Raw genomic sequence first — 23,895 nt, forward strand, 5'->3', positions numbered from 1 at the left:
CCATATGAGTATCTGAAAACACTACACAAAGATGAGCAAAGGTACTGAAGCAGAAGCCTATTTGATATGACCAAGAATTATAGGGCCAAAGACTGAGATAAGACTCAGTGATAAGAATGCTTGCCCAACATGAATAAAGCTCTTGGGTTCAATACTGCCACCCTAAAAAAAAAAAAAAAAAATGGAGAGATGATCATTGTGGCTGAACAAAACAAGCATGAGGTTGGTGAGAAAGACAAATCCTGTAGGATCTTGTAAACTAGGATGAGGAATTTAGATTACAGGCTATATGGAATATAAAGCAATTCAAAGAGGGGCTGGAGAGAGATAGGTCAACAGTGAAGAGTGCTTACTGTTCTTACAGAAGATCTGGGTTTGGTTCCCAGCATCCAAATAGCAACTCATAAAACTCAAGTTCTAGGGGATCCAAAGCCCTCTTCTGATTTCCACAGGCTCCTCTGCACATGCAGTACAGACATATACACATAGAATTAAATATTACAAAATTAAGGTCACTAAAATTAAAAATCAGTATTAAAAAATACTGACATACAGTATTATAACATCTTTACATCATTTAGTTTTGTAGGGAGATTTGTGAACACACTATTGGAACTGTCAAAACGAGACAAATGCAGTTTGCTAAGAGAACTGTCAAGACTATAGGTGATTTTAGGTATATTCTGAAGATAGAATCAAAATGGTCTGTATACATACAGTATATAAGTTAGAAATCAAGAAATTCTAAGTTTTGATCTGATCTGACCTGGGCTGACCTGGGTTGGTAAAGACATTAGGTTAGGAAGACTAAGAAAAAGATGTTTTGGAAGATCAAATATTATATTCAGTACTTGTTAAGTTTAAAGACTGGAATCTTAAACTCCTCAGGTGATTCTGACTCTCAGTCATCCTAGAGAACCACTATTCTAAACAAGGCAGGAGCTTAATAACTAATAGTTGGAAATAACAAACTATACCTAAATTTACTTAGGTAGTAGTAATTTTCTAATTCTGTAGGGTTATTTTGCTGTGACTGAGTCCTAAGTGTGATAAATAATGCACTCAATGTCCACAAAAAACAAGCAGCTTTTATTGCAGTATTACAAAACACTTTCCATTTTGGCAATATTTTACAATGCACTTTACTTTAAGGGTTGGGAAAGAGAAGGTGGAAAACTAAAAAGGAAAATTTCAATGGACATTTCTAAAAGGAAAATTGTCCCCAGCCCTCCCACCCAAATAAAAACCCGAATGTCAATTTCGCTACCCAAGAGGCCATGAGGAAAGCAGCAGGCAAACTCTGACAATTCCACTACGGATCATGTCAGAGACAAAGGAATATTCAAAACAGTCATCAGTACGGTCGGTTGCGCTGATCATTTCTGTAGTCGTTTCTAGGGATGAAAAATAAAGAAATAAACTAAATTCTAGGGTTTTTAACCAATGGAACATCAGTTATTTCTTCAGAGTACTGATGACCTATACCAGCTAGATACTTTCTATAAAAGTTGGCAATGCTCTTTATTTCTGTAACCCAAGAAAGTATTTTTGAGGCAAGGTCTCTAAGTAGCCTGGCTGTCCTGGAACTATGAGATCAGGCTGGCCTCTTTTTTATTTTTATTTTTTGGTGAGAGACAGATTTTCTCTATGTAGCTTTGGAACCTGTTCTGTAACTCGCTCTGCAGACCAGGCGGGACTCAAACTCAGAGATCCACCTGTATCTGCCTCCCGAGTGCTGGGATTAAAGGCATGTGCTGTGACCGCTTCACTCAAAAAAGTATTCTTAATAAATCTAATTCATCACTTTTAAGACTTACAAAGTTTCTTAAAGAGGCCTTGTTATCCATCAACTCTAGTAATTTTCCACCTAGATCAAGGACCACAAAATCACTGTAAATACTTTCAATTGTCTACTAAGCCAATAATCCAAGTATCTACTACGGCACAGAACCTTGGCATAGTGAATAAGCAAACCTTTTAAACTTACATTTCATGTATGAGTTCTGTATCTGTCACTTACTACGTATCTAATCTCAGAAAAGTTACTAAATATCTGACGCGGTTAGGAGACTGACAGAAGGACCAGAACTAAAGTTGTATAAAGACACTACAGTATTGGATATACCAAAATTTGTGATAATTAAGCTATAAGTAATACCTAACAATTATACAATGCTTTCTATGGGCAAGCAAATGTGACAATCTCATAAAACTCTACAAAGTACGTATTATTTGTTCCACTGTACAGATAAGGCTATTGATGCTCTAAAAGGTTAATAGAACTACAATCACATTAAGATGTGGAGCAGAGGCACAGCAGTTTGAAACTACATGTAAATACTATTCTCACTACCTTATACTACCTTCAGTAAATAGAGGAACTTGATTAAGGAGTTTGAAAATCCTCCAAGATATTCTTAATTTAAGTATTATCAAGTTATCTCTTTACCCCAATTTTCTTTAGTCATGAGAAAAACAACAAAGATTTATTAATTTGCAAAATAAAACCAAAATTTGAACTTATTAAACACAGAACTAAACATTTTTCTGAACGATATCAATTGGAATTAAAGAAAACAAAACAAACAAAAAAATGGCTTGAACCCTAAAACCTAGAAGCAGTGAGACAAGAGTTCACAAATATACCTGAATACTCACCTTCCTCCCATTTTGCCTCCATAGCCACCTCGATCTCCTCCATAACCCCCACCTCGGTCTCCTCCATAGCCACCTCCACTTCGGTCTCCACCATAGCCTCCACTTCGGTCTCCACCATAGGCGCCACTGCTGCCACCACCTCCACCACCACGGTCTCCTCCATAGCCTCCTCGGCTTCGGTCTCCTCCATATCCGCCTCGATCACCCCCGTAGCCACCTCGATCACCCCCGTAGCCACCTCGATCACCCCCATAGCCTCCTCGATCACCTCCGTAGCCTCCTCGATCTCCTCCATAGCCACCCCCTCGGTCTCCACCGTAACCACCTCGGTCTCCTCCATAGCCACCTCCTCTATCTCCTCCATAGCCACCTCCTCTGTCCCCACCATAACCACCCCCACTTCTGTCTCCACCGTAGCCACCTCGGTCTCCACCTCTGCCCCCACGACCTCTGTAGCCCCTTTCTCCACCGTAGCCTCTCCCCCGGAAATCTGCAAGGTAAAATTATAAACCAATAAGGCCAATATTAATAATACAAAGCCTCCCCAATGCTAGTTAGAAGACAAACAACTTATACATGCTGTCAAAGGACTAACGAAAGAAAGAGTTAGCCTACCTCCCCCTGACTGACGAGAGTCCTCTGGTCTAGGCTCATTGCACTGATTGCAGGAATTCCTTCGAGCAAAGTTCATATTTCCACATGACCTGAAGGAGGGAAATAAAATGTTCCTAAGTCTCCAATAAACCCTCCAACTCTACCTCTACACCCACCAGAGTAAATGACATACTTACGGATTAGGGCAAACCCAGTCCCCATTCTTGGGGTCTCCACCTCGACCCTGAAAACCTCCACGGCCTCTATATCCTCCACGGCCTAGGGAAGGGGGAGACATAAGATAGAAGTGAAAATTCAGCAGCAGACATTAACAATATACAGGCATAACACCAGATGAAAGAAATAAAAGAATAAAGTGCCCATTAATACCTGAACAGACAACTTCAAAAATAATTTCCATTAAAGCAAGACTTAGAGGTTTCACTTAAAAATATAACAAACGTTAAGAAAAGACCTGGAAGACATTATAATATAAATACTATAGTAAAAATCCTTCAAAGTCTGCTTTTCATAATAGTTGATAGTTTAAGAATCTCAGTCATAGGGGCTGGAGAGATGGCTCAGTGGTTAAGAGCATTGCCTGCTCTTCCAAACGTCCTGAGTTCAATTCCCAGCAACCACATGGTGGCTCACAACCATCTGTAATAAGGTCTGGTGCCCTCTTCTGGCCTGCAGGCATACATGCAAACAGAATATTGTATACATAATAAATAAATATTAAAAAAAAAGAATCTCAGTCATAAAAATTAAATTTAAGTAGTAAATTCCAAAGTTGAGAAAATAGACCCATTTTAAAAAAAAAATTAAGAAGCTGCACTGGGAAACTTAAACTTTGGGTCAGCTCTGGAAGTGAGACTCAGCAGGCAAATTACTTATTCTAAGCCTAAAAAACTGAGTTTGTGCACCAAAGCATGCATGTACCAACAGAAATAAATGCTTTTAAAAAGTTAGACGAACTACTTAAGTAGGTTTCATTTTGATAGTTATTCCAAAGCTCCTTTACCACTGCTGCAGAACACTGCAAAGACATTTCTACAACCTTTCCTACCACTTTCTTAACTACTAGAACATCCTCATTTTAGGATGAAAGGCAGGAGACTGATGCCTCAGTGGTTAAAACACTAGCTTTTGCAGTACCCAATATGGTGGCTCACAACCATCTGTAACTTCAGTACATACAAGCAAACCACTCAAGCAAAAGCCAAAAGCTGTACGTGTCTGTGTGTGTGTGTTTGTGTGGTGTAGTGGTGATACACACCTTTAATACTAGCAGGGAGCAGGGGGAGCAGAGGCAGGTGATCTCTGAGTTTGAGGCCAGCCTAGTCTACAGAGCAAGTTCCAGGATACCCAGGCTATACAAAGAAACCCTGTCTTGAAAAACCAAAATATAAAAAAGAAAAAGTAGTAATAAAATTTACGAGGCTGGAGAGATGACTCAGAAGTTAAGAGCACTGGCTCCTTTTCCAGAGACCCCGAGTTCAATTCCCAGCAACCACATGGTAGCTTATAACCATTATTAATGGGATCTGATACCCTCTTCTGACATGCAGGTGTACATACAGATAGAACACTTATGTATATAAAACACACAAAATTTTTTAAAATAAAAAAGGCTAGCAAGCAATTCTATGCAAGCAAGGACAGAACAGACACAAATTCAAACTGCTACGTGTAGCTCTTGAACCTTCTTATTTATTTAAATAGTGCTGGGAACCAATGTAAATATCCTACCTCTTCGTCCACCTCCACTTCCACCACCTCTCATGAATTCAGGCCTTCTGGTGGCAAACGACACTTTTATGATGTTTCCATGGAATTCTTTTCCTAAGAAGAAAAAACAGTTCTGAGGCTGAACAAGGTGGTACATACCTATAGTCTCAACACTCTGGAGGCTAAGGCAAGAAGATCACTGAGATTTTGAGATTCCAGCTTCAGATAGATAGTATGACCAAGAAGAAAAGGAGGGAAGTGAAGAGGAGAGATATTTAAATAAATGCTACATACAATGTCACAACATACCTTTACCTCCTGACAAAACAGTAAGATTGTCTTGGCTATTTTAGTTTCAGAAAAATAAACACATCCCTGCAGAAACTCAAACATACTAGTGCTCTGTGTTCCAATAGCGCTAAAATAAAACCCATAATCTACTCAACAGAACAGACCTTTCCATTTCTTACTAAACTTAAAGACAAAGAAAATCACCTAATATTTTTAAGAGTAAATGAAGGTAAAAGTTTTCCAGTGTTGAGAACTGAACCCAAGGCCTAATACAAACACTCTACATACTACTGACCTAAATTCCGAATTCTGACTTTACATTTTATATAAAGATCTAATTTGCAAAACTGTCAACTGTGTCACCATTTCTTTTTCCCCCCACCATTTACTTCTTAAAGGGAATTGGCATATGTGCATGTGTATACACATGTAGTTAACTATATATATATCCACACATACACTTGATTTGGTTTTTTTGCTTTTTATTTTTTGAGACAGTGTTTCTCTATAGCTTTGGAGCCTATCCTGGAACTTGCTCTGTAGACCAGGCTGGCCTTGAACTCACAGAGATCCGCCTGCCTCTGCCTCCCAAGTGTTGTTATTAAAGGCATGCACCACCACTGCTCACCCACACATATTCTTGAATGTGGGCTTCCTAGTGTGCTTATAATTTAGAATAAACAAACTGGGGGGAGGGAAGGAAGGTTGTCCATAACAGGATCATGTTTAAATATTTAGTCCTCAGCTTGTGGCACTATTTTGGAAGGCAAGATTAAAAAACACTCTAACAAGCAATGACATAGTTAATCTCATTCTACACACACATAAAACACCAGTTTGTATTCTTGATTGCTATTAAACAGGAAAATAACCATTATCTCAAAGAACATGTTTTGACTTCCAGACTAGAAAGAAAAATTTCTGTTGTATATGAATGGAACTAGAGAAATATTCAGCAGTTACGAGCACTGGGCCCTAGTTCAATTCCCAGCACCTATGTGGCAGCTCACAACCATCTATACCTCCACTTCCAGGGGATGTGATATACTTTTTTGGCCTCCAAAGGGTCTGTATGCACATACATCCATGCAGACAAAACACCCAAACACATACATAATTTTAAATATAGGAAAGAAGCATACCATCAAACCAATCAATGGCCGCCTTAGCAGATGGAGGGTCATCAAATGATACTGTTGCTTCCCCTTTTGGCTTTCCCGTGTCTTTGTCTGTATAAAGATTTATCATTGGTTTTCCAGTCTTTTTGTTAGTCTAAGGAAAAAAAAATGACCAAATTGGTGTTGTATTTCAGGAATAAATGATCATGTATCATTCAGGTAAAATTTTTTTCGAAGATTTATTATTTTTAATTATTTGTATATATGTATGTATGTGGTGTGCACAAGGGTTCAAGTCCCTTCAGAAACCCGAACCGTTTGATTCCCTATAGCTGAAAACTACCGTAGCGGGTGTTGAAAACTAAACTCAGACCCTCTAGAAGAATAGTCCATGCTCTTCACAGCCAAGCCACCTTTCCAGTCCCAGGTAAAGATTTTTTTTAAAAGGAATCCATATATTCACACTATAAAATATTATATGCTTACTATAAAAATAAAAGTTATCTGCAGGTGTGGTTAATGAAAACTTTCTAGGCAAGAGTAAGTGAAAAGCAAACTATAAAAGTCTTGTAAGGAGCCAGACATGGTAGCACATGCCATCAATCCCAGTACTTTGGAGGCAGATCTTAAGAGCTTGATTTGTCTACCCAGTAAGTTCCATGATAGCCAGGACTTTAAAAAAAAAAAAAAATCTTGCAAGGGTTACCAAATGTGAGGATCTGCACCAGCAAAAAACAAAACAAACCAAAAAACTCAACAACAAAAAAATAAAAGAACCAACTACCCCAAAGACAAAAAACACCCTAAATAAATAGAATGCTATTTATGTGCAATTTATTTAAACCCATAAAAATCAAATGCAGATGTTTCATAAAAAATGTTTTGTAAAATATTTAAAGGCCAGGGAAAAAAATCTTTTAATGAAAATCAATACATTATTATTAAGGAATACAGTGGGCTTTGGCTGGAATAAGGCTAGAAGACAGAATTCTACTTTATTAAAAATGTGTGGCCAGTTATGGTATCTTGCCCCTCTAACCCCAGTACTCAGGAGGCTGAGGCAGACAGATTGTGAGTTTCAGGCCCTATCTCAAAACAACGAAGAAAAGCTCTGAACTTGTATGAGTGTGTTTCATGTATAAATTTAAAAAACAAGCAAACAAAAAAGCCCCAACAATTACTCAACAAGGGAAAAAATGAGTAATTTCACTAACAACCAAAACAAGGAATAATGAATGCAAAAACATCAAACAAGTAATACCTACTTAGTCCTGCTCTAAAGCATATATTGGCATTTCAGAATCCAGGAATGAAGCTTAAGCACAAGCAGAAAGATAAACATGAACAAGAAATAAAATGTACTTAGTGTGCTCCTTAGGTTTTTTGTTTTGTTTTATTTTTGAGGGGGGTAAACTTGACTCTAAAGCCATCTGGGAATAGGAACTGCAATCTGTTGCAATGTTTCCAACAGATTGGTTGACTGATGTGGGAGGGTCAGCCACTGGAGGTGTTGCCACCTCTGAGCAGGTGGTCCTGGGTGCTGTAAGAAAGCAAAATGAACAAACAAACCATGGGAGCAAGCAAGTTAAGCAGTGTTCCTCCTTGGTTTCCATTTCAGCTCCTTGCCTGACTTCCCTCAAAAATGGATTGTGATAAGTCAAATAAAATAAGCCCTTTCCTCTCCAAGATTCTTTTGGTCAGAATAGTCTATCACAGCAATAGAAACCTAAAAAAGACACACAGGCCTATTGACATGAGGGAGCACATGCATTACAGGATTTAGTAATGCTTACTACAGTATTATACAGACAAGGTAATACATGCATCTTAATTACAATATTAACAATTATGAAATCTTCAATGTGACACTGATTACTTACCTTGATAATTCCTATTTGCTTAAAGAACTCTCCCACTTGATCTGTAGAGACACCCTCCCCAAGTCCTTGCACAAAGATTGTGTTGTTATCTGAATTATCAGACTCTGAATCTAAGGGGAAAAAATTACGATCAATTTCATGTACATATTACTTGGTTTTACTACTCCTGCTCAGTAATCAAGACCATTTATTGACTAATATTGGATTGCTTCTAAGTCCCAAATAGAAGAACCAACATGAAATCTTACATAAACATGCAAAGTATTCAGTTTCATGGAAGACCATAAATTACAATAAAACTTTAGGTAAAATGCAGGTTACACTCTGAAATACATAAACCAATTAAGGGAGAGGTTAAAAGTATCACTCTTCAGATCCAGGACTAAAGCTCATGAAGAGATGAAGAAAGTTAACTAGTATACCTTTCTCAGAAGAACTTTCAATTGTATATAGTCATACAACTGACTACCCAATGCTTTTTAAAAAAGACTTTCTAGTACAAAATTCCCCCAAATTGGATACTTGACTCTCAAGCCAGCCAGCCAAGCAGAATGCTGGGTTCCCATTCACTGCAAAAAGCCTTGTACATATCAGAAGGTAAGAGCACCTGGTACACACACCTTACCTTACACGCACACTTTTGGATTAGTACAACAAAGTAAGAAAGTTGTATAAAAATTCAGTCCATCAAGGGATAATTCACAAATTGCCATCCATATAGAATACTTTGGCATCTTAATAAAAACAAAAGTTCTGATTTCAATATATATTAAGTATTTTTATTGAAATAGATTTTAACCTCTAAACCATAACTTTAAAAAGGGTCCAAAAGCAAATCTACAGTCCTGAATTCATCTAAAATTGAAAAGTCATATAAAATTAGTGCCTTCCACCCAGAGAAAGACAATTCTCATATGCATGAACTTTAATTTCTTATGTCTACTAAAACTACCAATCTAATGTAAGAGTTTTATTTTATTATTATTATTTTTTATTTTTTTTTTTTTTGGTTTTTCAAGACAGGGTTTCTCTGTGTAGCCCTGGTTATTTTGAAACTTGTTCTGTAGACCAGGCTGGTTTCAAGCTTAAAAGATTGGCCTGCCTCTCCCCCTGAAAGCTGGTATTAAAAGCATGCACCAACACTGCCTGGCTGAGAGTTTTTTAAAACACATATCTTTTTTTTAAATATTTATTTATTTATTATGTATACAGTATTCTGTCTGTGTGTATGCCTGCAGGCCAGAAGAGGGCACCAGACCCCATTACAGATGGTTATGAGCCACTATGTGGTTGCTGGGAATTGAACTCAGGACCTTTGAAAGAGCAGGCAATGCTCTTAACCTCTGAGCCATCTCTCCAGCCCCACATATCGTTTTTTTAACCTCTATATTGTTAAGATAGCAAAATTTGAATATTTCTTCAAATAAGAAAAAGCGTAACACAGGAAAGAACAGTGATTTCTCTAGCACGTTTTCTAATTAGACCCCCCTGAATTTTTAATTTTGGTATTTAAAAAATAAACAAACAAACAAACAAATAAATCAAACTGCCCAGATCTGCCAGCACCATTAAATTAAACTTCCCTTTAGTATTTACTCCTACAACACATATTCCTCTTTAAGAGGTAGAAAACTACTATTTTGTAACTGTAAAACAAAAGTATCAAGACTCTTACCAGCATCTGGTCTGGATCCATAATCCCTGTGACCTAAGAGAGAAGAAAAGGCTGTAAGGCAACTCATTTGGAATTAAAAAGGAAGATGGTAATATCAAGCATGTAAAGTCATTACTTCCAAATCCTTGAAAGTCAACCATCACAGATTTATAAAATAACTACATAAATTTTCATTATTGAAAGTGTAAGAAATCAAAGATGAATGTCAACGTTTCTTTAAACTTGTCCAAGATGGCACCCACCACTTTTGCCATTATTCTAGCATCACTTTTGTCAAACACTGATTGATTGCCAATGCTGATTGAAAACTAATAATTTAAGAACACCATGTCAGCTACCTTTATAAAAGAAAAAAAAACCTATTGTCACAACCCAGTGAAATATTCATTCATTGGTCAGACTCTTTCATGCAAATTCACTGTGTAGAAAACCCACTGGACTATTTTGAGATCAGTTTTGGCTTTTAGTATTTACTTTGACATAAACGTGTATACAGAGTATTTTGTAATGCACACAACACACCAGCCTCAACATTGTAAGAAAGGGCTTAGACTGCATCTGCGGGATATTGGTGGCTTTTAGATTTATATAGCATTTCCACTGAAACATTTTGGGATACTCAGCACTTACCACCAAAATTTTTGAAGCCACCGCGGTCACCACCACTGCAGAGGAAAAATTGAAGAAATGATTTCTTCCTTAAGTCTCTAATGTGCTGAGCCCTGGGCTCAATCTACACTTAACTGTCACAAGTAGAGTGCCTAGGAAAATAGCACCACTAACTTTCCAGTAAATTCCATTTCAGAGTTCAATGACTCAATTTAAGTGTTTTCTCGAGGATTTATTTCTACAAGTTGTCTTTTCACGTTTATTATACTTTTTATGTTAAAAACAAAAAACTTCCCAACCCCAAGCCAAAAGGTTACTACTCAAACCACTAACTTAAAAAGCTGAAGCACAGCATGAAGTATGTAAAATTAGAGCAAGTATTCTTTCCCAAGCAGTATGTCTGAAATATGGGAAAAAGTTAAAAGACCAGAGGAATAAAAAGCAAAGTTAGACTTTGATAGCAGAACAGGAAATATAAAATCCTGAGTATAGATTCTGCTGTGATAATAAAATTATGGGTTTTGTAAAATGAACTTCTTTAAAGTGATAAATTTAAACAAAAATGAACCTGAAAAATATTTGAAACTTTTAAGAAAATTAATAAAATGAGGACTAAAAAAAAACAGCTAAACTCAAAACTGATCTTCTCCACAATATTAATATAAGTCTTTTCATATCATAGCAGAGGTTCAAGCTGCCAAGTGCTCCAAGTATCAAAGCAACAGAATATGTTAAAGAATGCAAATACCAACACTGCAGGTGCCTACAGAATGACTTTATTTGGCAAATTCACAGTGTCAGTTTAGTCAATGGTCCTCATACACACAGCTTTATGTAATAAATCTAAGCAGCTCATACTAGTCAAGAAATTAAAACAGAAAAACTTGGCTGAAATAGATAAACTTTCTAAAACATAGGTGCTGATAAATAACACAAAAATTTCAGATATCTGATTTGCTGCTCATCTTACGATGCTAGAAGCTATCTGCTTACAAACTTCTGCTCCAGTGATTGTCCAACTCTAGATGGCTTTTCTGAATCATCCAATGACTAAACAAGATAGCTTTCTCTTATATTTTATTAGCCTGACATAAAGATATTTTGTCTTGTAATCAACTTAGGTACAGATATATGTGTTTTAACTTGCTTTTAAATTGTGTAAATCCCAGGAAATCCTTCTAGCAAGAGAATAAGGCTAGATCAAAGCTACGAAGACAGTATTAAACTAAAGTTCTGCACAGACACAAATTTGTATTTAAAATTACTATGTCAACACAGTACCTACGTCTTCCCTATACTTTAAATGACAGGTATATCACTGCTACCTCTGTAATAAAGAGGCGCTGGTTATTTTCATTTTGAGACAGGTTTTTAATGATGGTTCTGAATTTTCTATGTAGATAAAGATGACCCTGAATTGATCCTTTTGTTTTCTCAAGTGTATTTTCCATGAGAGCCCAATAAAGCTGAAGTTAAATTGTTGAAAAAAAGTTCCCCTTCTTTTGCAGTACCAGGGACTGAACAGAGCCTCATGCTTGCTTAAGTAGGTAGTCTACCATCATTAAGCTATACTCCAAGTCCCTTGGAAATTACATTAGAAGTCAAGGGTCCCTAAAAGATGAACCTCAAAATCCCGATGGCAGACATGAAGAATTACTGAAAATATCAAGTCCACAATTCTTTTTTTTATATTTATTTATTATGTATACAATATTCTGTCTGTGTGTATGCCTGAAGGCCAGAAGAGGGCACCAGACCTCATTGCAGATGGTTGTGAGCCACCATGTGGTTGCTGGGAATTGAACTCAGGACGTTTGGAAGAGCAGGCAATGCTCTTACCCTCTGAGCCATCTCTCCAGCCCCAAGTCCACAATTCTTAAAAATTGTTTGGTGTCTATTTTCTTGTATATGAATATGGGTGAATACCCACTGAATGTATGGGTATGTATAGACAGCTGGGCCTGCATGTGGAGGCCAGATGTTTATCAGTAGTCTACTGTTCTCCACTTTATATTTTGAGATAGGATTTTTTCACTCAACCTGAAGCTTATGGATCAGATAGACTGGCTGGCTACTCAGCCCCTAAATCTTCAAGTCCCCTCTTCCCAACACTGGGATTACAGATGTGTGCCATCACACCCATTTTAGAGGGTTAGTTAGGGTGTGTAAGATGAAGGCAAGACTTTTTGTTTGTTGTTTTGTTTTTTGTTTTGAGACAAGGTTTCTCTGTAGCTTTGAAGCCTATCCTGGAACTAGCTCTTGTAGACCAGTCTGGCCTCGAACTCACAGAGATCCGCCTGCCTCTGTCTCTCCAGCGCTGGGATTAAAAGTGTGCACCAACACTGCCCAGTGAAGGCAAATCTTTTATAAGGAAACTAGAAGTTGTGTGTTCATAAGATATATCCTAACTGCTTTGTTGTCAACAAAACTGCTGATCTGGCCCACAGTGAAAGGAAAATATGCAATTTTATATAAGGTAAACTCTCATTTCCACGCTGGCCAACAATACAACTTTGAACAATTTTGGTGGTGGTGGTGGTTGTTTTGGAGACAATGTCTCTCTACATAGCCCTGACTGTCCTGGAACTCACACTATAAACCAGGCTGGCCTCAAAGTCAGAGATCTGCCTGTCTCTGACTCCCAAATGCTGAGATTAAAGGTGTGCACCACTTTGTGGCCTGGCTGAACAACAACAAAAAACAACAGAGATGACTCAGAGGTTAAGATCACTTGCTATACTTTCAGAAGACCCAAGTTCGGTTTCCCCATACCCATGTTCAGCAGTTGCATATAAATGCCTATAACTCTACCTTCAGAGAATCCAATACCCTCTTCTGTCTACAGACACCCCACATGGCAAATATTTACTGATACAAATGCAAAATAATTTTAAAAATACATACTCTAAAAGAAAATATAAAAAACATAAAGGTTGAGTTTCCTTCTTTACAAAACTCAGTTCTACATCCTTACTATTAAAGGGTAAGCACAAGCATAAACATAGCTTAAAAGCTTCTCAGAAAAACTCAGGCTCCCAGTAGCCATACAACGAAAATTTGCATTAAGATCCCCAAGTAATTCATATGCATATTTAAATCTGAGACGTGCTGATCTATGTTCATCTGTACATCCAAATGACATCCAACCATTTTCTCTCATTAATTACATTCCCTTTATTAGGAAATTTATCGTCATTAACTCGAGAAAAAGACTACAAAGCATATTCATTAGTACTAAAGAAGATATTCCTGTGGTAAATGTTTCTTTCAAACTTGTTAAGTTACAAAATTCTTTCTTCCATAGTAAGGTCTCATTAGCAAATTAAAACAGATATTTCAACAGCTGAGTCAAGATGCTACAAATTTGTTTTCAGTCCCAAAAAATAGAAGCAAACATGTGCACATAAAGAATTCCCCAATATCATTTTAAGGTAAAGTAGTAGAGGTATTTAAGAGACATATGCATCTTCAACTTAACTGACAGAGTACCCTACACAGAAAACTTAAAGAGATGGGTCTTTCAAATTCAAAACCATAATGAAAAGAGGACTGTAGGGTAGACTGTGGAGGTTTCATACATTTAGAAAAGAAAGATTCAACAGAAAAGAAAACCTGGGGACTGAAAAAATGGCTTGGTGGTTGAGAGCACTGACTGCTTTTCCAGAGAATCCATATTCAATTCTCAGCACCCACATAGCTCACAGTCATCTAGACCTCTAGTCCTAGAGGATCCAATGCGCTCTTCTGGCCTTCACGGGCAGAGCATGCAGTATACAGACATACATGAAGGAAGAATACTCAAACATTAAAACAAAGTTTTAAAAAAAAATTTTTGAAGAAAACTTTTGAGGTCCCCTCCTTTTCCCAAGACAGGCTTTCTCTGTTTAACAGCCCTGCTGTCCTGGAACTTGCTTTGTAGACCAGGTGGTCTGGAAACTCACAGCAATCCACCTGCCTCTTCCTCCTGAGTACTAGGATTAAAAGTGTGTGCCATCAAGTCCGGTTTAAGTTTTTGTTTTAGGTGTTTGTGTTTTTTTTTCTTGTTTGAAGACAAATATATATCTTATATAACTTGGGTCAGCCTAGCACAAGGGAGTCCAAGCTGGTCTCAAACTCATGGCAATGCTCCCAAGTACTGGGATTGATAACAAACACAAGCCATCACATTAAGCTCTCAATCTATAACTTAAAAAAATAGAAACAAAATAATCCACTTAGGAAAAAAGGACATAGCTAAAAAGCAACAAAAGAATTTAAAACCTTGCACCGTGCTTGAGTTTTCATACTAATCAATCCAGAATACACATTTTGGGAGTGGGAAGAAAAAACCCAACAATATCTTATGTGAATGATTCAATCAATTTGAGCATCATTCTGACTTCCCTTCATGTCATACATGTGTGGCAAAAGGCTAACTTCAAAAAGACAAGAATCCTCTTTGTCGATGTGCAATGTCCAATATACAGTTAATATCTACAAGAGTATTTAAAATATAAGTAGACTAAAATGTGATGAGCTCTAAATGTCAAAAATGAAATTAATTTCTAGTTTTAGGATCACAACTTATCTATACGTGGAGTATTTTAGATGTGCTGGGTTAAATAAAGTATATCATTAAAACTGATTTCACTGATTTTATTTATATAAAAAGTGTTCTCTTTCTTTTGCAGTCCTAGAAAATGAACCCAAGAGACTATATCTGGGTTTTCTGTTTTCTTTTCAATGTAGCTATAGAAAATTTAAAACTACATACATAGTCCAAATTAATGATATACACAGTTTTCTATGGAGGAAGTGCTGTTCTAGACTACAGCTAGACCATATATACTTTCCATCACATCCAAGTGCTGGGAATAGAAGCCAACTTTTATTTATTTGTTTGTTTTTTGAGACAAGGTTTCTCTGTGTGGCTGTCTTGGAACTCACTCTGTCGACTAGGCTGGCCTTGTGCTCAGAGATCTCTGCCAAAGATAAAAGGTGTGTACAACCACAGCAGGCTAGAATCCAACATTTTTAACCATGCTTTACCACTGAGCTATATATTCCTTTAACTCAGGATGTATACATATGTTGTTTGAGACAGGGTCTCTTTATGTAGTCCCAGCTGTTCCAGAACTCAAGAGATCCATCTACCTTTGCCTGCTACGTGCTATGATTAAAGACACCATGCTTGGCTACGCATATACATTTTTAGGGGGTGCTAACTAAAATTCTCTTGCAAAGGGAAGAAAATATTCAAAATTTCAGAACATTTTAGGAATTTACCTGTAAGAGCCTGAAACATTTAACTTGATCACATACAATGAAAAAGATACTCTGCACAATAGCAATCAATGCTTTAAAAAAAAGAGAGAAAAGAGAAAAAGAAAAAGAAAAGAAAAATCAAGTCCTGGGACACTTTTTTCTTAGCTTCTAGGCCACTAAGTTGCCAATGTCAAAGGACAAGAAATTCAGTACTCTTTTTGCAACAATTGCTTCTTAATGAAGTCCCTATGTTCCTGTAGTCCCTATGAACGTATCTCTCTCCAAATTAAATTAATGGCTTCTTTTTTGGTTTGAAGTCTTCCTCCAGTCAACCAATCACAGAATAAGACGATCTCATTCTTTATCGCATATCCAAATCTCACCCTTAAACTATGACCCTTATTTAAAGATAATAATTAATGTAAGGTAGTCTTCAAACTGTTGTGGCCCTCTACCCTTCTACACCCGCCCAGACAAAAATTTCAACTGACTAAGATAATTAGAAACACAAATAGGGTTGCTGAAGACTAATTAAAATTTCTGTATATTTTGGTGTTAAGTACAAAACTAAGTGTTCTTTAAAAACAGAGCAAAGGAGACATTTATAGTCAAATTCATAATGCTGCACCCTAATGCCTAAGTGAGAGAATACATCTTAAGGATGCTGCAGCACATAAAAATTATATGACCTTTTATTTTTTTTTTCTTTTTTTGAGAGACACTAGTTCTGGAACTTTATGTAGACCAAGTTGGCCTTGAACTCACAGAGATCTGCCCAGAGTGCTGGGATTAAAGGCGTGCACCACCATGCCCTGCCCAGAGTTCTAATTTCAGTAAATTCATAAATAAAGTTTTATTAGAACAGAGCCTGGTTTGTTTACATTAATTTATGCCTCCTTTGGTGCTCTAAGAGCAAGTCTGAAGAACTACAAGGCCTAAAACATCTGGCATCTTGCTTTTAACCAAAAACCCAAAAAAACAAACTTTGCCATCTCAATACAAAGAATAATGGCCACTGAGATTTCTAAACAGGCTCTATGTGGATGACTAATTTACCGGGGGAAGAGAAGAGAAAGTAGTCAAGACTAAAAACTCTCCACTCTAACAAAATCAGCATCATCTTGACCTAACATAAACGAAGGCTTCTACATAAGTTCTTTGTACTGAGTTTCTACATATAGAGATTTAAAAATAAAAACTTAGCTCATGAATTACTATCTGAGCTACAAATTATACTTAAATATATTGTCAAGGAAGTTATGTTGCTTTAAAAAGGGGCGGGGGGTCTTAGGCTGTTTAAGGTCCTTTTCCTTCAGCAGGGAAGAATCATTCAACATCCTTGCAACCCTGTGGTTCTAAGATGGGTGCCCGCTAACAAACTAAAATGTTATAGGCTCTCTATCCATTCCCTTCATCCTAAAAAGGTGAGATTCCACTGTTCAATTAAGACAGAGCTTTAATAGGTAATCTATTAGATTGCAACTTCCTTATTAATAGTAGAAAATTAAACTTATGACACATATAACATTTACAGAATTTCAAATAGCCAGTCATCTACAACAATTCCATTGGAAAATTAAGTATCTAGCAATTATTATCTCAGGGATTCAGTTTTAGGTTGGGAAGAGGCCACAAGGTAAAAATTAAGTACCATTTCACTTTACAGTACTAATTTATATACAAATAATAAATGATGTTGACATACTACTCTTTTTGATAATAAAGGCACATACAATATCATCATTTATCTTGGTAAAGTGAATGACTACCAATCAATCAAAAAAAAACCTAGTATTAATTTTTTACAGTCTTTAATGTCTCTTACAAAAATTTTCAAAATTATGAGACTTTGGAATATCCACAATATCAAAGAATATAGTATATTTAAAAAAGATATATAAGCAAATTTGTGGCTCACTTAAAATAAGAGTACATATAAGTTGTTTTTCATGTCACCTTAAGGGACATTCAGTCCCTAAGGACGGAACTGAACTGCTACTAACATATTAAGTAACAGACCATTGACAATTTCAATTCCCAGTAAACAAATTATTTCAAAGCCTATGTATTTTATAAATTTACAATCTATAAATTTCATCTCAGGACATAGACCAATTGGTTTTTCATTACATTTTCAAGACCAATAAACTAACTTTACAAATATGTTTAAAAATTATGGTAAAATCAGCTTTTATAACCTGTATTGTTATGAAACCAACATTAATAATTTAAAATTAGCAACGAGAAAAGTTAAATTTAAGGCTTCATACACCACAGCTACAATCATTAAAATTACAGAATGTTATGTGATATATTATTTCAATAATTGTGTTTAAGGGGAGACATACATTAAAAATTTCTTACATGTCTATCCCATTTTTCTACTCTGCTACTGCCTAATACTTTCCCAGCCCAAGGGAACTTTGTCTTCCATATACATTAACTTACCTTTTCATTGTAAGATACTTTGATTTCCAGAGTTATCTTTTAAAGGAGTTTTGAGTCTAGCTCCAGTAAGAAAACCAATCAGTAATTTAATCAAATCATAATCATGGTAGGGAGCTTTAATGATATTTAAATTAACATACACCATATAAAATACTATCAACATAGCCTCTTCTGAAGTGATTTACAACATATAAAGATTTCAAAATAAAGTTTTAATTTATTCTTTTTTTCTACAACATAATCTCTGAAAGTCTCTTAAGTAAATGCCAGAACAAAAATAAGGAAACCACAAAGAGAAAGAGAGAAAATGAAGGTATCTGTATCTAAACACTTACCTTGGTCCTGTCATAGGACCTCTTCCATCCTTGTCATATCCCCCACGCCCTCTACCTCCTCCCTGTGACCCGCCATATCCTCTATTATCTTCTCCATACCTACTCACATCACGACGGTCATCTATAAAAGGAAAATATAACACAAAAAACTGTCACTTCAATTTTTTTATATTGTTGCAACAAACATCTCTTTACAATAGGTTGATTTTGAATTCTTTCTTTTTTGTTAGATTTATTTATTTATTATGTATACAGTGTTCTGGTGCCTGCAGGCCAGAAGAGGGCACAGATCTCAGTACAGATGGCTGGGAGCCACCATGTGGTTGCTGGGAAATGAACTCAGGTCCTCTGGAAGAGCAGCCAGCACTCTTAATCCCTGAGCCATCTCGCCAGCCCTTGATTTTGAATTCTTGAACTTAAATAATTCTAATCTCATATAGGAATACTGATATATGCCACCATACCAAGAAACTATTGTCATTTCTTATTGTTTCAAAGAATATAATTTTTTTAAAAATATTTATTTTTTTATTGTGTATACAGTGTTCTGCCTGCATATATGCCTGCAGGCCAGAAGAGGACACCAGATCACATTACAATGGTTGTGAGCCACCATGTGGTTTCTGGAAATTGAACTCAGGTCCTCTGGAAGAATAGTCAGCGCTCTTAACCACTGAGCCATCTCTCCAGCCATAAAGAATATAATTTTAACTGTCACTTTAAGCCAGATAGTATGTCCTTCAAGGAAAGACACTAATACACCAAAATGCAATCCACCATACAACATCTGGAAATGTGTTTGGGAATTATATCTGTATCAGATTACATTTTACTACAAAATCCGAGAGCAAGTGGAATAATTTAAACTAAGTTGGGAACTATGAATTCAAGAACTTTAATAACGTAAAGACAGAACTCCAATTCTATTTTTTCACCTCAAATACATTAAATGCAAGTCAGGCATAGGCATAATCACAGCCACCAAACATTTTCAAACTGAAAAGACAGTTATTCAGACTATCTGCTTATAGTCACTCACTCGATTTATTATATGGCTGGGGATATAGCTCAGTGATGAAGTGTCTATATACAAAAGTCCTGGGATTCAATTTCTAGCACCACCAAATTATTTTCCCCAGCAAAAATGTTTAATGACAACTTACTAGGAGCCAAGTCCTATCTAGATAATAAAGGCATTATGGGAGTGAGAGAAGGGTTGGGAGTTGAGGGAGAGGAAAGATTTCTGTCCTTAGACCACTGAGTTTCATGGTGTGGTTTGAGTCCTATGCATCATAAGATATATAAAGTGTTATGGGACAAGAGAAATTAATGACTATTCCTTTTTACATGAGATTAGAGAAGGCTAGCATAGGACAATTTTCCCCCATCAAGTATTCCATCATCAAAAGAACTGACAACAGGGGCAGGAGAAATGGCTCTATGGTTAAGAGCATTGCAACTCTTCCAGAGATCCCAAGTTCAATTCCCAGCAACCACATGGTGTCTCACAGTCATCTATATTGGGATCTGATGCCCTCTTCTGGCATGCAGGTGTACATGCAGATAGAATACCGTATAAGCCTGTGTAACTCCAGCACTCCACAGACTGAGGCAGGCTGATCTCTGCGAGTCTGAGGCCAGCTTGGTCTACAAGAGCTAGTTCCAGAACAGGCTCCAAAGCTACAGAGAAACCCTATCTCAAAAAACCAAAAACAAATAAAAACACCATATACATAAAATAAATAAATCTTTAAAATTATTAGAAAATAAATAAATTTTAAAAAACTGACAACAAGCTGGGTGGTGGCAGCATATGCCTTTAATCCCAGTACTTGGGAGGCAGACACAGGCCTCTGTGAGTTTGAGGCCAGCCTGGTCTACAGAGTGAGTTTCACGACAGCCAGGGCAGTTACAGAGAAACCCTTCTCAAAAATAAAACAATCGAAAAAAGGAAAAAAAGAACTGACAACAGCACTGTCAAATGCTCAGCATTTAAGACAACAAAGAAAATGTCATCAGCCGTCACACAACCTTCTGACGATCTCTAGAAAGTTAACCAAAAAAAAAAAAAAAATAGTTTGGATGACCATGAGAAATATATGTCCAGTCATCCCAAATTTTTAATCAATGAGTAAAATCCAAACTCAATAAACAATTCTGTTAAGGAATAAAGAAATACTTAAGGGGCCATTATAATCTTACCTTGTGTGTGGTGGCTGTAGTTTTCCCTTTGTGAATGGTAAGACTGCTGGTTTTGATTATAGGAATCATGTTGTTGATAATTTGACTGCTCATCATATGAGCCTTGATGCTGATCATAGCCTGACTGCTGACCATAAGAATCTTGCTGACCATAGTCAGACTGGCCATATGAAGGTGCTCTTCCACCTTGGCTAAACAGAAACCAAGAACATAAGACCTTATAGAATTGTTCACTGCAGCAAATTAAAGAACACTAATATAAAAGGCCTAGACAGCTAGACTTCAGCAGTGTCTAATACTATGTTCTCACAGTAATTATTTGGTTTTTCAATCTAAAAAAACACATCAATGAAACACCCCCCAAAAACAATTTCACTATCACTAAAAAGGGGAAAAGAAAGGTTGTTGCACTACACTGGGGAAAAACAAGCACTTTTGAATACTATTAATAAAATAACTGGTTTTTACTTTGAGTTAAAAGAAAAATAAGATATTACCAAAATACAGTGATATGTATGATTCTTTAGCAAACATGGCCATTAAGTGATGAGTTCTCTTATTAGTTACACTGAAAGGTTCTTTGTTATTTCCTTTCAACATCATGTCTTTTGTATTTAATAGCCACACATGATGCCTGTCCTTTTGGTACTGGGGAGACAAGAGCATCATGACCTTAAGGTCAACCTAGGTTACGTAGACACTGGTCTCAAAAAAGGAGGGAAAAACGGAGAATTGTCTCAGTTCTTAACAGCCACACCTAATTCTGCAGAATACCACAACAATCTATTCCAACTCCCAACTCAAAGCATCAGAAAACTATAGTTTGAACACTAACCCTTTACTTAAAAACAGTCAAAACATTTCTCTTTGCTTTACATTTATTTCACGCTTTCAAACATACAGCCTTTATAGAGCATTTATCCTATGATCACACTTAGCAATAAAAGTTTTTTCCTAATACAGCATGGCTTCCAGATATTATTCCCTACATATGTCCTTTCTACTTTGCAGAGCACCTTTCTAACTAAGACGAATAATTTGACCTCACAGTTCTTTCCCAAATTCTACTTAAACTTCATTTAAAGTACTTCTGTCATTGCTGCCAGGAATGATTGGAGACCTTAAGCTCTGGTTCTTTTAACCTTCTTCACCTCTATAAAATAGAAATAACTACTAATGTTGTTTCATAGTGGTGTCTGAGGACCAACAACATTAGGGAATGTGGAGTTAGTCCACCAAACAAAGCGCAATAAAAACTCCACTTTGTAGTAACACTACTAGTTATTTCCATTCTATATAGGCCTACATAGTTTTATGCCAGCCATGGCTACATAGTGAAACACTATTCCAAACAAAAAAGGGGAGGGAGGGCTAGAGATATCGCTCAGCGTTTGAGAGCACTTGCTTTTGTGTAGAGGACCCAATGTTAATTCCCAACAACCACATGATGGCTCACAAAAATCTGCAAACCCAGTTCTAAGAGATGTATGCTCTCTTCTGGTCTCTATACCCTGCCTCTAACCTCTGTGGGAACCAAGCACACATGGTACACAGACAGAGATAATACTCATAAATCAAAATAAATGCATCGAATATATATATAGTAAAGGTAATGTATCCAAATGGTACAAAAAACAAAACATAGGATTTAAACACAGAGCTCAGTGGTAGATTACTTATGGCATACGTAAAGTCCTGGGTTCTATTATCAGCACTACAAAGCAATTAAATGGAAATACAAAGGCAGGAATGTACAATACAATTTCAATAGTTTACTGTTTCCTTACCCTCCTGATGATTCTGTGCTTTGTTGTTGTCCCTGGTTATTATATGATTGCTGGCCGTATGAGCTCTGCTTTTGATTCTCATAACTACCATAGGACTGTGAATAACCTAATAAATTAGATAAGAATACTATTTAGTGAAGGCTCTGATCCAACTCTCTAAAATAGCAATTTAACAAACCAGTCCAACCTGATTGATTTTGTCCATAACTCGAGTAACCACCATAGTTTTGTCCATACGAAGAATCAGTCGTTTGTCCATAGCCAGAATAGCTCTGAAATTCAGGTAAACATTCAATCTTTATTACTTACTAGATAAAATCACTATGGACAAACTTTATTACTTATTAAATAACTATTTATAAGGAAAACAACTGATTTTTCAACCTACTTGTGATGTTTGTCCATAGCCTTGACTGCCTTGATTTCCATAGGAAGAATAACTGTAAAAGAAAATGTTAATACTTGAAAGATATATACTTAAAAAAATTGAAACGCTTAAATGAAAAACTCAGTCTTCAAAAGAACTTAGTGTTTCTCCCGCTTGCATCTGAATTGTTTTCTGTCTAATGGTTATAAAAAGTTATTTTTTTGGTTCTTAGTGACTGACTCAAAATAACAGACCATTTAGGTTTAAACAATTCTGCCTGTTTCTTAGAATTTAAATTGATGACCAACAACTAATGACACAAATAAAGTCATTCCCAGACCTCCTGAATGTCAGTACCAAGTGTTGCTGTCAAACAAAATTTCTTACAAATAATATTTCACCAGAGCTACAAAACTAAGAAAATTATACTTCGGGATAAATAACAAAACAGAGAAAGGCACTGAACAGTATCATTCCATAAACAGGTTTTTATTTAATATCAGGTACACAGATTTCTAATACTTAGAACATATACAGTTTTTTTGTAGCTAAAAATGTTTATATAAATAACCATTCTGATGATCACATAGTGGCCCAGGCATTTAATCTCAGCACTCACAAGACAGAAACAGGCAGACCCCAGGCTAGCTTGGTCTACATAGCAAGTTCCAAGCATACCAAAGCTACACAGTAAGACCCTGTCTCAAAACAAAAACAAGCAATCATTCCTAAGAACGTGCTATTTCCAAAACCTGCATGTTAATCCATTGTAATCTGAGAGATTACTTTTGAGACAGGGTTTCTCTGGCTGTCCTCACTCTGTAGACCAGCCTCCAACTCAGAGATCCCGAGTGCTGAGATTAAATGCATGTGCTACCATGCCTGGTTTAAGAACGTAATTTATAATACTTCTTAAGCCATATATGAACAGATTAATTTCTTCATACTATTTGTTT

The 23,895-nt window shown here is 36.5% G+C and overlaps 1 protein-coding gene across 2 annotated transcripts in view; it reads right to left on the minus strand.

Moving 5' to 3' along the window:
* Window positions 1-1,068: 1,068 nt before the first annotated feature.
* Taf15 (TATA-box binding protein associated factor 15) overlaps window positions 1,069-23,895 on the minus strand; it is a 34,445-nt gene continuing 11,618 nt past the window's right edge. Inside the window, exons 3-16 of one of the 2 annotated variants that reach the window (XM_085695560.2) lie at window positions 22,961-23,012; window positions 22,760-22,844; window positions 22,573-22,678; window positions 20,786-20,976; window positions 18,683-18,704; window positions 10,578-10,612; window positions 9,948-9,980; window positions 8,273-8,382; window positions 6,417-6,546; window positions 5,005-5,097; window positions 3,450-3,531; window positions 3,274-3,362; window positions 2,659-3,148; window positions 1,069-1,394 (exon numbers count right to left, since the gene is read on the minus strand). In XM_085695560.2, coding sequence (XP_085551686.1) covers window positions 1,355-1,394; window positions 2,659-3,148; window positions 3,274-3,362; window positions 3,450-3,531; window positions 5,005-5,097; window positions 6,417-6,546; window positions 8,273-8,382; window positions 9,948-9,980; window positions 10,578-10,612; window positions 18,683-18,704; window positions 20,786-20,976; window positions 22,573-22,678; window positions 22,760-22,844; window positions 22,961-23,012 — 1,558 coding nt within the window. In that variant the 3' untranslated portion in view covers window positions 1,069-1,354. Of the gene's footprint in view, window positions 1,395-2,658; window positions 3,149-3,273; window positions 3,363-3,449; window positions 3,532-5,004; window positions 5,098-6,416; window positions 6,547-8,272; window positions 8,383-9,947; window positions 9,981-10,577; window positions 10,613-18,583; window positions 18,705-20,785; window positions 20,977-22,572; window positions 22,679-22,759; window positions 22,845-22,960; window positions 23,013-23,895 lie in introns of both variants that reach the window. The other variant, XM_048437806.3, reaches the window with a different exon arrangement.

Source organism: Myodes glareolus, chromosome 9 (genome assembly GCF_982192425.1).
Source record: "Myodes glareolus chromosome 9, mMyoGla1.1, whole genome shotgun sequence".
NCBI lineage: Eukaryota > Metazoa > Chordata > Mammalia > Rodentia > Cricetidae > Myodes > Myodes glareolus.